The sequence below is a fragment of the Crotalus tigris genome, unplaced genomic scaffold (genome assembly GCF_016545835.1).
Source record: "Crotalus tigris isolate CLP2741 ecotype Arizona unplaced genomic scaffold, ASM1654583v1 scf7180000018684.1183181, whole genome shotgun sequence".
Lineage (NCBI taxonomy): Eukaryota > Metazoa > Chordata > Lepidosauria > Squamata > Viperidae > Crotalus > Crotalus tigris.
In genome coordinates this window covers 1-12,823 of record NW_024097145.1, presented here as the reverse complement: position 1 = coordinate 12,823, position 12,823 = coordinate 1, and the positions used below count along the sequence as shown (strand labels likewise).

Genomic DNA, 12,823 nt, shown 5'->3' with positions numbered 1-12,823 from the left:
AAGAATGAGGAATGTCATCCTGTGAGTAAGTTTTGGGAGAGTGACAAAATTCAGAAATACTTCAGGAAGGCATTTGATAAAGTAGACCACTTCTATCTTACTTCTTGGTAAGATAGAAAACAAATGTGGGATAGGCAGCAGCTCTGTTATTCTGATCAATACTTTTGTTTTTATAGAGGGAGGGGGCCCACAAAGACAAAAATGTACAGGGCCCTCAGAAGTAACAATGTGGCCTGCTGTTGCCAAACACAGCTTCATGTCCACTTCAAAAATGTATAGCTAGTACTGTGAGAACAATTAATCAGGGTGAGAACAATTAGCCAGTGGAACAGCTTGCCTCCAGAAATTATGGGTGCTCCATCACTGAAGGTTTTCAAGAAGACACTAGACCCATGGTGGCGAACCTATGGCACACGTGCCAGAGGTGGCACGCAGAGCCCTCTCTGTGGGCACACGCGCCATCACCCCAGTCCTAGGCCTTCAGCTGGGTTTTATAAAACCTTTTCGCTTTAGGCCTCTGCTACTGTGTGCAAAAAAAAAAAAAAGGTTCAATCAATCAATCAATTTCAACTCGCAGGGAAAAAAAAGATCCCGCAAAGTTGGAATTGATTGATTGAACTTTTTAGTCCCACCCAGTCTGCCGTTACCACCGCAGCCACGCCCACCCAATGGGCCATGCCCACCCAATGGGCCACACCCACCCAATGGGCCACGCCCACCCAGCACCCGACAATACATAAGTGGGTTTTGGGTTGCAGTTTGGGCACTCGGTCTCTAAAAGGTTCGCCATCACTGCACTAGACACAGCCATTTGTCTGGGATGGTCTAGGGTCGCCTGCTCGAGCATGGGGTTGGACTAGATGATCTCCAAGGTCCTTTCCAGCTCTATTCTGATTGACTGATAGTGAAACAGCAGCACGTCTTGCTCAACATACTTCTGAGATGAACAGGATGTTGAGGGCTTCTAAAGATCTTTTTCAGAAGAGGCTGTTCTACATCCCCCACCAATCGGCTGTTCAGATGCCCCCAACTTGATTCCCCCATCCTGGCATGCTGGAACAATCCATCAAATGTCATCTTCTTACTGAGGACAGCAAACTAGTGGTTTGCCTAAAAGCCATTAGTGAGACTAGGATCAGCCCTGGAAGGCGTGAATGAAGATTAATCAGGTCTACACCAGGATGGATGCTTGGCCTGTAGAACCCTGAACAAAGACTGGTCATCTAGACCAGTGGTTCTTAACCTTTTTGAACGAATCGCCCCCTTGAGCCAATGAGGAAGTTGTCATCGCCCCCCTCCCCCAACATAACCTCTCAATCACAACATGGGAAATAATTCTTCGATTTATGCAAACCCTTTTTTTGTTTTCTTTAAAACTGTCATCAGGACATATCGATGCAAATAATTTATTTCCAGTCTTTTTCCCATATCTCCCATATTCTGGCCAATGGCGCGCCACTGTATGGGTAGAGGCTGCTGCGCAACGCGCATGAAGATAAGCGATGTGTGGTCACATATGTACGGCGTTCTGTACTGAAGCTAGCTGGAGGAACATTTGAAAACACAATTCAATCCACTAATAGCGAGCGATCTGATGTTTTTGTATGACAGATATACAGCCATTCACTGTACGAAAAGTCTCAAAAGTGTCCCCAAAACTTCTCGCTCCATCGCCCCCATATCGCCCCCTTTTCGTTCCTTCACCCCCGTGTCGCCACTTTTCGTTCCATGGCCCCCCCTGAAAAATGAAATCACCCCCTGGGGGGCAATATCGCCCAGGTTAAGAACCACTGATCTAGATCACATACAGAAATGGTCAAAGGTTTGCATAGCATGGAGCAGTATTTCTCAACGTTGACCACTTGAAGACGGCTGGGGAATTCTGGAAGTTGAAGTCCACCCATCTTCAATGGACAAGGTTGAGAAATATTGCTGTATAGCAAAAGTCAACCATACAACGAGCACACGTCTGGTCGAAGTGAGTTGAAATAAAGGAAGTATCTTTGGGACAACTGTGACCTGGATGACTGAGAATCTCCATAATTTAGTCTGTTGATGCTTCCAATGATGATCCTCTCCCTTCTCTTCTCTTCCAGGAGTTTCCCGTACTACGACCACCAGGTAGACATGATGCTCTGTGCACGTTTGCCAACCCTGCCGCCATCTTTCCCGTATATGAACCTTAAGTAAGGACTCCAAAACCTGGGTGCAAGACAACTGCCACCCACATGCATGTTTTGTTTGACTGAAAAACTAAGTTGGGTGGCAGCACTGATATTTCTGGGATGTGGTCATAACAGGGAGGAAACAGTCATAAGTCCCTTTTTGGGGGGGGGATATCGTAACTTCGAACAGTCATTAAGTGGATAGTTGTAAGTTGAGGACTAGATGTAGCTTGGAGTAATATTTACATGTATCTTGGTTGCTTGGTGTTAGGGCTGTCCTGTAAGTAGCTGACAAAGTACCAGATAGACCATCTTGGCCCTTTTGTGACTTGTGGACTTCAACGCCCAGAATTCCTATCCACCATTTTGATGAAACTGCGGGCTTAGATCCAGACCAGGGGTCTTCAAACTTGGCCCTTTTATGGCCAACTCCCAGAATTCCTCAGTCGGCCATTTTGATGAAACCACGGGCTTAGATCCAGACCAGGGGTCTTCAAACCTGGCTCTTTTATGGCTTGTGGACTTCAACTCCCAGAATTCCTCAGTCAGCCATTTTGATGAAACCATGGACTTAGATCCAGACCAGGGGTCTTCAAACCTGGCCCTTTTATGGCTTGTGGACTTCAACTCCCAGAATTCCTCAGCCAGGCATGTCACAAAAGGGGATCGCAGGACCCCAGGACATTGCGACCGTCATAAACATGAATTAGTTGTCAAATGTCTGAATTTTGATCACATGACCATGGGGATACCGCAACAGTCGAGGATTACCTATAGTTCCTTCTGTAGACCTCATCTTTGACCGGTCTGCTTGAGCAGGGGGTTGGACTAGAAGACCTCCAAGGTCCTTCCCAGCTCTATTCTGATTAGTTAGAAGTTCTGATCTAGGACTCCTCGCTCAATGTAAAAAAGATGTTTAGACTCTAGAAAGAATAGAGAGAAGAGCAACAAAGATGATTAGGGGACTGGAGGCTAAAATGTATAAGAAACAGTTGCTGGAATTGGGTATGTCTTGTTTAATGAAGAGAAATGATATAGGGTTTGGACTAGAAGACCTCCAAGGTCCCTTCTAACTCAGCTATTCTATTCTATTCTATTCTATTCTATTCTATTCTATTCTAGTCTAGTCTAGTCTAGTCTAGTCCATTCTAGTCTAGTCTAGTCTAGTCTATTCCTGTTCTATTCTAGTCTAGTCTAGTCTAGTCTACTCCTGTTCTATTCTAGTCTAGTCTAGTCTAGTCTAGTCTAGTCTAGTCTAGTCTAGTCTTGTTTAGTCTACTCTAGTCTACTCTAGTCTACTCCTGTTCTATTCTATTCTAATCTAGTCTAGTCTAGTCTAGTCTACTCCTGTTCTATTCTATTCTATTCTATTCTATTCTATTCTATTCTATTCTATTCTATTCTATTCTACTCTACTCTACTCTACTCTACTCTACTTTACTCTACTCTACTCTACTCTTAGGGTCTCCTAAATCACTTTGTGGTCTCTGTTATGTCCCGAGCCTTTGCAAACGGCTCGGGCGTTTGCAGGCAGTCCCGGGCAGGTGCAAAGCTGCCCGGGACCAGACAGGCTGTCGCCAGCGCCGTGCGCATGCGCGGGTGCTGGCGCGGGAAAAGTAACCCATTTACCCGGGAGTTGCCTATATAAGAGGCTGCGAGGCGTTTGGGCGAGGCTGAAGCCATCTTCCTGTAAGCTGAACGCTGAATAAAAGAAACTGAGAACTCCAGCTGCTTCTCGTGTCTGTTTTCCCGCCACGGACTCAACACTGGCGACGAAGGTGGGATGCCTTGCACTACCTGGAAAGGAAGAAGTGTAAGCTTACCCAAGGAGTCCTGAGCGGCGAAAGAGGAACGGCGTCGACTCGGCAGCTGCCCGCCAATCCGGTGCGCATTCGGGGGTAGGCTGGCTGATAGACCCATCTCCTGAAGATCCGAAGATGGCGAAAATCGGAAGGCTTTCGGAATTCGACGTCTCACATCCAGAGCGGTGGGAGTCCTACGTATCCAGAATGGAGAACTACTTCAAGGCAAACCAAGTGAGGGAAGATAGCTTGAAGGCTGCCACCCTGCTTTGCGTTTGCGGCCAAGACGCCTTCGAAATCGCAGAAAACCTTGCAGCACCTGTCCCAGTAGAGTCTGTAAGCTACGCAGACCTGAAGAAGCTGCTGAAGGAGCACTTCCACCCCAAGGTGTCCGTTATCTCATGGCGCCACATCTTCGAACAGAGGGATCAACGGTCCGGTGAGTCAGCCAAGGAATACATCGCCGCGTTACGGAAGGCCGCCAAGCCCTGCGAGTTCAAGGACCTCGAGGAACGACTGAGGGACCGATTCGTGTGCGGGTTAAGGCATCGAGAGCTACAACAGAGACTTTTCGCTAAGGAAGAATTATCCTTCCAAGACGCCTTAAGGGAAGTCACCGCAGAAGAAGCAGCAGGCGGCACCGTCAAGAACATGCGGCCGATCAGAAGCAGTGCAGAAGGTGCGTCCGTGCACCAGGAAGACGTCCGACGAAACTCCGAGGAGGATCCGGACGAGGAAGTCGACCGTCTACACCCCGCGAAGGAAGAAAACCAGAAGGGAAGCTCTTCGGCTCCGCTCAAGTGCATCGGCTGTGGAGGTCGCCACAGAAGAACCGACTGCAAGTTCCGCTCCGCTATCTGCCGGGCATGCGGCAAACAAGGGCACATTGCAGCTGTGTGTCTGGGCCGACGAAAGGCACAACCCCAAGAAGAACGCCTGAAGGGTACCAGATTCCCCAGCCAGAATAGGGTAGGTTTTTGCGCTTCGCGAAGAAGCATCTGTAGGACAGGCACACACAAGCCCATGAAGAAAAAGCTGTCACTCAACGTGAAGCTACAAGGGGTTCCATTATCTATGGAACTAGACACAGGGTCTGCCCTTTCCATCATTTCATTGCATACATTTAGGAAGATTTGTTCCAGTAGTGGGACTAAGGCCAAGTTAAGGCCTTCTGATATTGTATTAACAGATTTTCAGAACTCAAGAGTGTGTGTTAAGGGGGAGGCCACCCTTAACGTGCAATACAAGAGTTTTGAAGGTCCACTAGACTTATTAGTAGTAGGGGGTGAACGAACGAGTCTCATAGGACTCGATTGGTTTGAGGCCCTGGGGATACACATCACAGGACTCAACAGCTTACAAACACTCGACCTACAGGAAGTCTGCAAAGAATTTGCAGATGTTTTCAGCCCCCAGCTGGGCACATTCAAAGGACCACCTGTGTCCTTAAAGCTAGACCCCACTGTCACTCCCATTAGGATTAAAGCAAGAAGGGTCCCTTTTGCTTTAAAAAGTAAGATTGACACTGAATTAGACAAACTAATCCAACAAGGAATCCTAGAACCTGTTGATTCCAGCCCGTGGGAGACCCCCATTGTCACGCCTCTAAAGGCAAATGGGGACATTCGCATTTGTGCTGATTACAAATGCACACTCAATAAGGCATTGCAGCAACATGCCTATCCTGTTCCTGTGGTCAGTCACATCCTGGCCTCTCTCAAGGGGGGGCGTGTTTTTGCAAAGCTTGACCTAGCTCAAGCATATCAACAGCTGCCTGTTGATGATGATGCTGCCATAGCTCAGACCATTGTGACCCACAGGGGAGCCTTTAAGGTAAAAAGGCTACAGTTTGGAGTGAATGTCGCTCCTGGGATTTTCCAAAGCGTAATGGAAAACACACTACGAGGTATACCAGGGGTCTGCCCCTACTTTGACGATGTCTTGATTGCAGGAGACTCCACACACATTCTAGCTGAAAGGCTTAGGGCTGTTCTGTTAAGATTCAGGAAATCAGGCCTCAAGCTCAGAAAAGACAAATGCAAGATTGGGGTGCCTTCTACTGAATTTCTGGGATTCAAAATTGATGCTGCTGGGATTCATCCTGCTGAATCCAAACTAACTGCTATTTTAGAAGCACCCAGGCCAAAGTCTAAGGCCGAACTTCAGGCCTTCCTAGGCCTCCTGAATTTCTACAATTCTTTTCTTCCACATAAAGCTAGTGTAGCTGAGCCTCTTCACAGGCTACTAGACAAACAAGCTGTGTGGCTGTGGTCACAAGCACATGAGGCTTGCTTTAAAGAAGTCAAGGCCTTGCTCACTTCTAACAGTGTTCTTGCACATTTCAACGAGTCTCTTCCTGTGTGCATCGCTTGTGATGCGTCCCCCTACGGGGTTGGAGCTGTCCTGAGTCACCTCAGGTCTGATGGAACTCAGGTTCCTATTGCATACTACTCCAGAACACTGTCTTCTGCCGAGCGCAACTACGCTCAGATAGACAGGGAGGCTCTGGCTGTTGTTGCTGGAATTAAAAAATTCCACGATTTTCTATATGGCAGGCATTTCACGGTCTTCACTGACCATAAGCCCTGCTGGGACTGTTTACCACACGTAAGCAGACTCCCCACATCATTTCCCCTAGAATGCTTAGGTGGTCTATTTTTTTGTCTGCATATGATTTTTCATTACTCCACAAGCCTGGGAAAGAAATGGGCCATGCTGATGGCCTCAGTAGGTTGCCTCTGCCAGTAGTAGAAGCTGACCCCGCGCCAGCTGTCAACATTCTATCAATCCAAGCCTTGCCCGAGCTCCCTCTTAGTGCCAGGGATGTTACCGCTGAAACAGGTACAGATCACACACTTTCACGTGTCCGCTCCTGGGTCCTGTCCGGGTGGCCTGAGCACTGCCCTAGTCCTGAGTTTCAGAGTTTCTGGTCCAAAAGGAACGAACTGTCCCTTTCTCAGGGTTGTCTGCTTTGGGGAAACAGAGTTGTCATTCCCACCTCAATGAGGACTAGGGTCTTAGAATCCCTCCACGAGGGTCATCCTGGCATTGTTCGTATGAAGGCTCTTGCACGCAGCCACTTGTGGTGGCCTGCTTTAGATAAAGATATTGAGGCTAAGGTACACGCATGCCACCTGTGCCAACGATCTCGCCCAGAGATGCCCCAAGCTCCTGTGCATAGATGGGAGGAAACACAGTCCCCATGGTCTAGGGTGCACATTGACTACGCTGGGCCCTTTCAGGGCCAGTTCTTCTTGGTCCTTGTTGACAGCCATTCAAAATGGCTTGAGGTTGTGCCTGTCTCATCCACCACCACTGCAAAGACTATTCAGGTACTGAGGGGGATTTTTGCTGCACACGGGCTGCCAGATGTCATTGTGTCCGACAACGGCCCTCAATTCACCTCCTCCGAATTCCAAGCTTTCTTACAGGCAAACCTGATTCGTCATGCCACATCTGCGCCTTTTCACCCGTCCACCAACGGTATGGCTGAACGCATGGTGCGCATCGCAAAGGACGCCTTGAAGAGACTCACCTACGGGGACTGGCATCACAGGTTGGCTGACTTTCTCCTTTCTTATCGCACCACACCGTCCACTTCTACAGGGAGAAGTCCAGCTGAACTTCGTTGGGGGCGCCAACTTACTACGAGACTTGACCGGTTGCATCCAACAGACTGCCTTCATCTACCTCCTCCTAGGGCACCTAGACAACTACTTGTGGGTGCCCCGGTTTGGGCTCGCATTACGGGCCTGGTCATACATGGGTCCCCGCTTCTGTGTCCAGGATCACAGGTCCTCTCTCCTACGAGGTTGCCCTGGACAACGGTCGTGTCCTGCGTCGGCACATCGAACAACTCCGCTCTAGGCGGGACTTTTCTGATGAGACTCCTGGGTCTTTTCCAGGGGGGGAGGGGGACCCTTTGGAGCAAAGGGAAGGGCAAGAGCTACTGCCCATCTCCACTGAGGGAGCCACAAACGGCCCATCCCAGGATTCTGCAATTGCTCCGAAAAGGAAGTCATGGAGCTTACCCACACAACAGGCACTCACGCCTACTCCAGCCAGGGAGTCACCCCGGGGGCATACTCACTTTCCACACACATCACACAGCACTCCAGCAACGGAGGATACCCGGGGGCATCCCAACAAATCATTCCCCGCAAGAGAGCTGGCACACAATTCCCAAGGTTGGCCTGACCTTAACCCAAATCCTACAGGGGGTCAAACATACACAGAGCTAGTCGAGGAACCGAGTCCCGACTACAACACCCCTAGCACAAATCAGGGAACACCTGAGTTTTGGGAAAGTACAGAAACCCACACGAGCCCGAACACAGAATGGGGTTCAGGGAATGGACAGCCTCCTGACAGGTCTTGGACTGACCTAGGAGGTTCTACAGAGACGCCCAGCAGCGGCTATCACTTTAAGGGGCCTGAGGGTCTGCGGCTAGGTAGGACAACCAGGTCACAAAGTAACAGAAGCCCTGGCCTGACGAGCCCGGTGGGCAAGCAAGCAGGCCAGGCATCGGGGCACAGTCCTTGGAAGACACCAGGGCACAATAGAGAGAACAGGCTCACGCCTCCCTCCAGTCAGGGGACTTATGCCAGTAACCCAGAGCTAAGAAGGTCACAGAGAGCAAAGAAATCTCCTAAGTACCTAGAAGATTACATAACATTGCTGGCAAGGCAAAAGCCAGTAAACAGTGGGAGCACTGGGGAGCAAATTGTCGTATAAAATAAATGTTGTATGTTGGTAGTAGTTTTAGCCCGGGGGAAAGGGGTGTTATGTCCCGAGCCTTTGCAAACGGCTCGGGCGTTTGCAGGCAGTCCCGGGCAGGTGCAAAGCTGCCCGGGACCAGACAGGCTGTCGCCAGCGCCGTGCGCATGCGCGGGTGCTGGCGCGGGAAAAGTAACCCATTTACCCGGGAGTTGCCTATATAAGAGGCTGCGAGGCGTTGGGCGAGGCTGAAGCCATCTTCCTGTAAGCTGAACGCTGAATAAAAGAAACTGAGAACTCCAGCTGCTTCTCGTGTCTGTTTTCCCGCCACGGACTCAACAGTCTCCACTTATTGGAGGTTTCCCAGTGAGACTGCATGACTACCTATTGGGAATGATGGAATAGATTCCTCCAAGTGAGCAAGGGGTTGAACAAGATGGTGGTCCTCAACTTAACCACCATTCATTTAATGATGGTTTGAAGTTGCAATAGCACGCATAAAAGTAAGCTAAAACCAATCTTCCCAATAATCAGGTGATCAAAATTCGGACCCTCGCCAAGTGGCGTGTATTTATGATGTCTGCCCCGTCTCTTGCGATTCACGACTTCCCAGCCAGCTTCTGAGAACTAAATCAACGGGGTGAAGCCAGATTTACTTAATGACTCTGTGATTCACTTAACAACGGCAGGGATCTGCTTAACCACCACGAGGGGGAGGAAAGTCGTAAAATTGGGCGTGTGACTCACTTAATAATTGCCTTACTTAGCAATGGCAATTTGGGTCACAAGTCAAGGACTAACTGTGGGAACTCAAGACAGGCTTCAGGGCAAGGTGGAGGCCCTGTCAAAATATGCTCCTTTTTTTTACATATTTATTTTTATTAGCTTATAGTATAAAATACAAAAATACAAAGCAAGTAGTAGGGAACAAAGGGAAGGGGGAAAGCGAAGTGTGAAAACGGGGGGAGACAAAAAAAAGGCATTGATTTCCGACTCTCTCTGTTGCAGCATCGAACCTCAATTGTTTATCTTCCTACAATAGCATAAACTAGCCATTTCTATAACAACAACATCAATCTAATCAGTAAAACCCAAAATCAAAATATTGGGGTTTTCCCCGCCCCCCACCTCAAACTCCCTTATAACTTCTGGATCTTCCAGATTTGACTGGCTTCAGCAAAGTTGCGACATCACACGCCTGCTCTAAGTTTCCAGCCCCCCAAGATATTTTGATTGCTTCTCCTGCTGCTGCATAGTTTTATGGCTATTTTGGGAAGCCATGCCAGGTTTTGTGCAATTGCCTAAAGGGTGGGAATCAGGACCAGGAAGTTGACAATATGCCTCCCAATTTAAACTAATTGATTCAGCCAATTAATCTAGAACAGGGATGTCCGACCTGTGCAACTTTCAGACTTGCGGACGCCAACTCTTCTCATTTTCTGTTATTTGCTCTTGACCACTCACCCACTTTCACAGCAACGAGAAACTTATCTTTAAAATTAAAATAGAAAAGTGAAGGAATAGATGGGTGAAACTTCCAATGCTAGGACCTTCAGAGATTAAACTCTCCTTTTCCCCAACCAAATATTTTTGCTGGAAAAAATCACCAATTCTTCTCAGCCCTGCCATTGCCTCTTGACCGCTCACTGTAAAACCATGAGTACTAGAAACTTGTCCTTAAAATTAAAATAGAAAAAGGTGAAGGAATGGATGGGGGAAACCTCCAATGCAGCGGTTCTCAACCTATGGGTCGCGACCCCATTTGGGGTCGATCGACCATTTCACGGGGGTCGCCAAGCAAGGCTGTCCGCCATTTTTTTCCCCTTTTCCGGCGGGTGCCTTACCTCCCTTGGGCTGGGCCAACTGGTGGCCCAGCCAGTGGTCGGCCTGCTCCGTCTCTGCCGCTTGCCAGCTACGCCTCGGCCGGTGCAGGGGGCAGCACGATGCATGCGCGGCACTCCCGGGCAGGGAAAGTCCTTGACGTACGACCGGTTTAGTCCTCGACTTACAACCGGTTGGGGGTCGCGGCATTAAAAAGGTTGAGAACCACTGCTCTAATGCCACGACCTTCAGAGACTAAATCTCCCTTTTTCTGCAGCCAAATCTCTCTGCTGGAGAAATCATGTCTTTTTACAGGTAGTCCTCAGCTTACGACCGCAATGGAGCTCAAAATGTCTGTTGCTAAGCGAGACAATTGTTAAGTGAGCTTTGCTCCATTTTATGACCTTTCTCGCCGCCTCTGTTAAGTGAATCCCTGCAGTTGTTAAGTTAGTCACACGGTTGTTAAGTGAATTTGGCTTCCCCACTGATTTTGCTTGTCGGAAGGTCGCAAAAGGGGATCACGCGACCCCGGGACAGTGCAACCGTCATAAGTACATGCCAGTTGCCAAGAGTCCAAATTTTGATCAAGTGAATGCTGCAACGGTCGTGTGAAAAACGGCCCTACGCCACTTTTTCAGTGCCGTTGTAACCATGAATGGTCACTAAACAAGCTGTTGTAAGTCAGGGACTACCTGTAATCTAGAGCAGGGGTGTCCAACCTTGGCAACTTTCAAACTCGTGGATGCCTACTTCTGCTTTTGATCACTCACCCACTTTCACAGCAAGCCATGAGGACTAGAAACTTGTCTTTAAAATGAAAACAGAAAGGCGAAGGAATAGATGAGTGAAACCTCCAATGGCAGGACCTTCAGAGATTAAACTCTCCTTTTCCCCCAACCAAATATTCCTGCTGGAAAAAATCACGTACCCGTATTTTCCGGTGTATAAGACGACTTTCTAGAGCCTGAAAATCTTCTCAAAAGTCAGGGGTCGTCTTATACACAGGAATATACGGGTAGCTGTTCTCTGAATTTAAAACCAATCTGCCCCCTAGTGGCCAGCCCTATTTTTTTTTTTACAGAAATAAGCACTGACAGGACAAAGCTTTCTAGCAGCAAAGGAGCTCCTATTGTGCTCATCTATAAACAGAAATCCAATATTGTACTGTATTTTCTGGCATATAAGATGACTTTCTAAAGCCTGAAAATCTTCTCAAACGTTGGGGGTCGTCTTATACGCCCAGTCGCCTTATACGCCGGAATATACGGTACCTTTTTCCTCATTGGCCTGATGATTAACCTTTGCAGACTTGCTCCTTCTTTCTTTCTAGACAGGAAATAAGGGGATTTTGTAAGACTAGAGGTAGCCTTCTCTAACTGTTGTTGTTGTTAATTGCGAAGTCGTGTCTGACCCATCGCGACCCCATGGACATTCATTCCTCCAGGCCTTCCTGTCCTCTACCATCTTCTGGAGTCCCTTTAAGCTCACGCCTACTGCTTCAGTGACTCCATCCAGCCATCTCCTTCTCTGTCGTCCCCTTCTTCTGTTGCCTTCAATCTTTCCCAGCATTAGGCTCTTCTCTTCTCTTTGGCCACCTAATGAGAAGTCTTCCTTCTCATTAGGTGGCCAAAGTACTTGAGTTTCAGCTTCAGGATCTGGCCTTCTAAAGAGCAGTTGGGGTTGATCTCCTCTAGGACTGACCGGTTGGATCGCCTTGCAGTCCAGGGGACTCGCAGGAGTCTTCTCCAGCACCAGAGTTCAAAGGCCTCCATTCTTTGGCGCTCAGCCTTTCTTATGCGCCAACTTTCACAGCCATACATTGCCACTGGGAAAACCATGGCCTGGACTATACGCACTTTTTTGGCAGGGTGATGCCTCTGCTTTTTAGTATGCTATCTAGTTTTGCTAGCCACCCCCATCTGTTTGGACCCCAAATTCTAGCACACCCACTCATTAGTAGGGAAACCGCGAGGGTTGGTCACTTAGATGGAGTAAGAAGGTTGGAAGACTTTGGTATGGTGGATAGTTGGATGTGCAGCCTTGGTGAGTTTTGCTAATTCTCTTTTTCTCTCCTTGCAGATGGGACACGAGTCATTTTAAGAGGTCTGGAGGGCCGGAGAGGGACAGCTATATTATTCATCCTGAGTTTGTTTCAGAAGCTTATCCCTCTCCGCCATGTTGGTATTAAGAGAGTCGAGAGAGACTGCCATTAAAAAGTGCCACTGGTGACGAATTATGCCGTGGGCTCGGTTGAATTCTTTTTTCCCTACAACACCAGGCTCCGGCCAAAAAAACATGTCTTTCTGGGGTCCCTGGTT

General features: G+C 48.5%; 1 protein-coding gene across 3 annotated transcripts in view; it reads left to right on the top strand.

Annotated features, from left to right (window-relative positions):
- The window catches only part of CUNH9orf24 (chromosome unknown C9orf24 homolog), a 36,951-nt gene extending 24,209 nt beyond the window's left edge, over positions 1-12,742 (top strand). For 2 of the 3 annotated variants that reach the window (XM_039355392.1, XM_039355395.1), the window contains exons 6-7: positions 2,097-2,186; positions 12,585-12,742. In XM_039355392.1, the coding sequence (XP_039211326.1) occupies positions 2,097-2,186; positions 12,585-12,693 (199 nt within the window). In that variant the 3' untranslated portion in view covers positions 12,694-12,742. The remainder of the gene's footprint in view (positions 1-2,096; positions 2,187-12,584) is intronic. The other variant, XM_039355393.1, reaches the window with a different exon arrangement.
- The last annotated feature ends 81 nt before the right edge of the window (positions 12,743-12,823 follow it).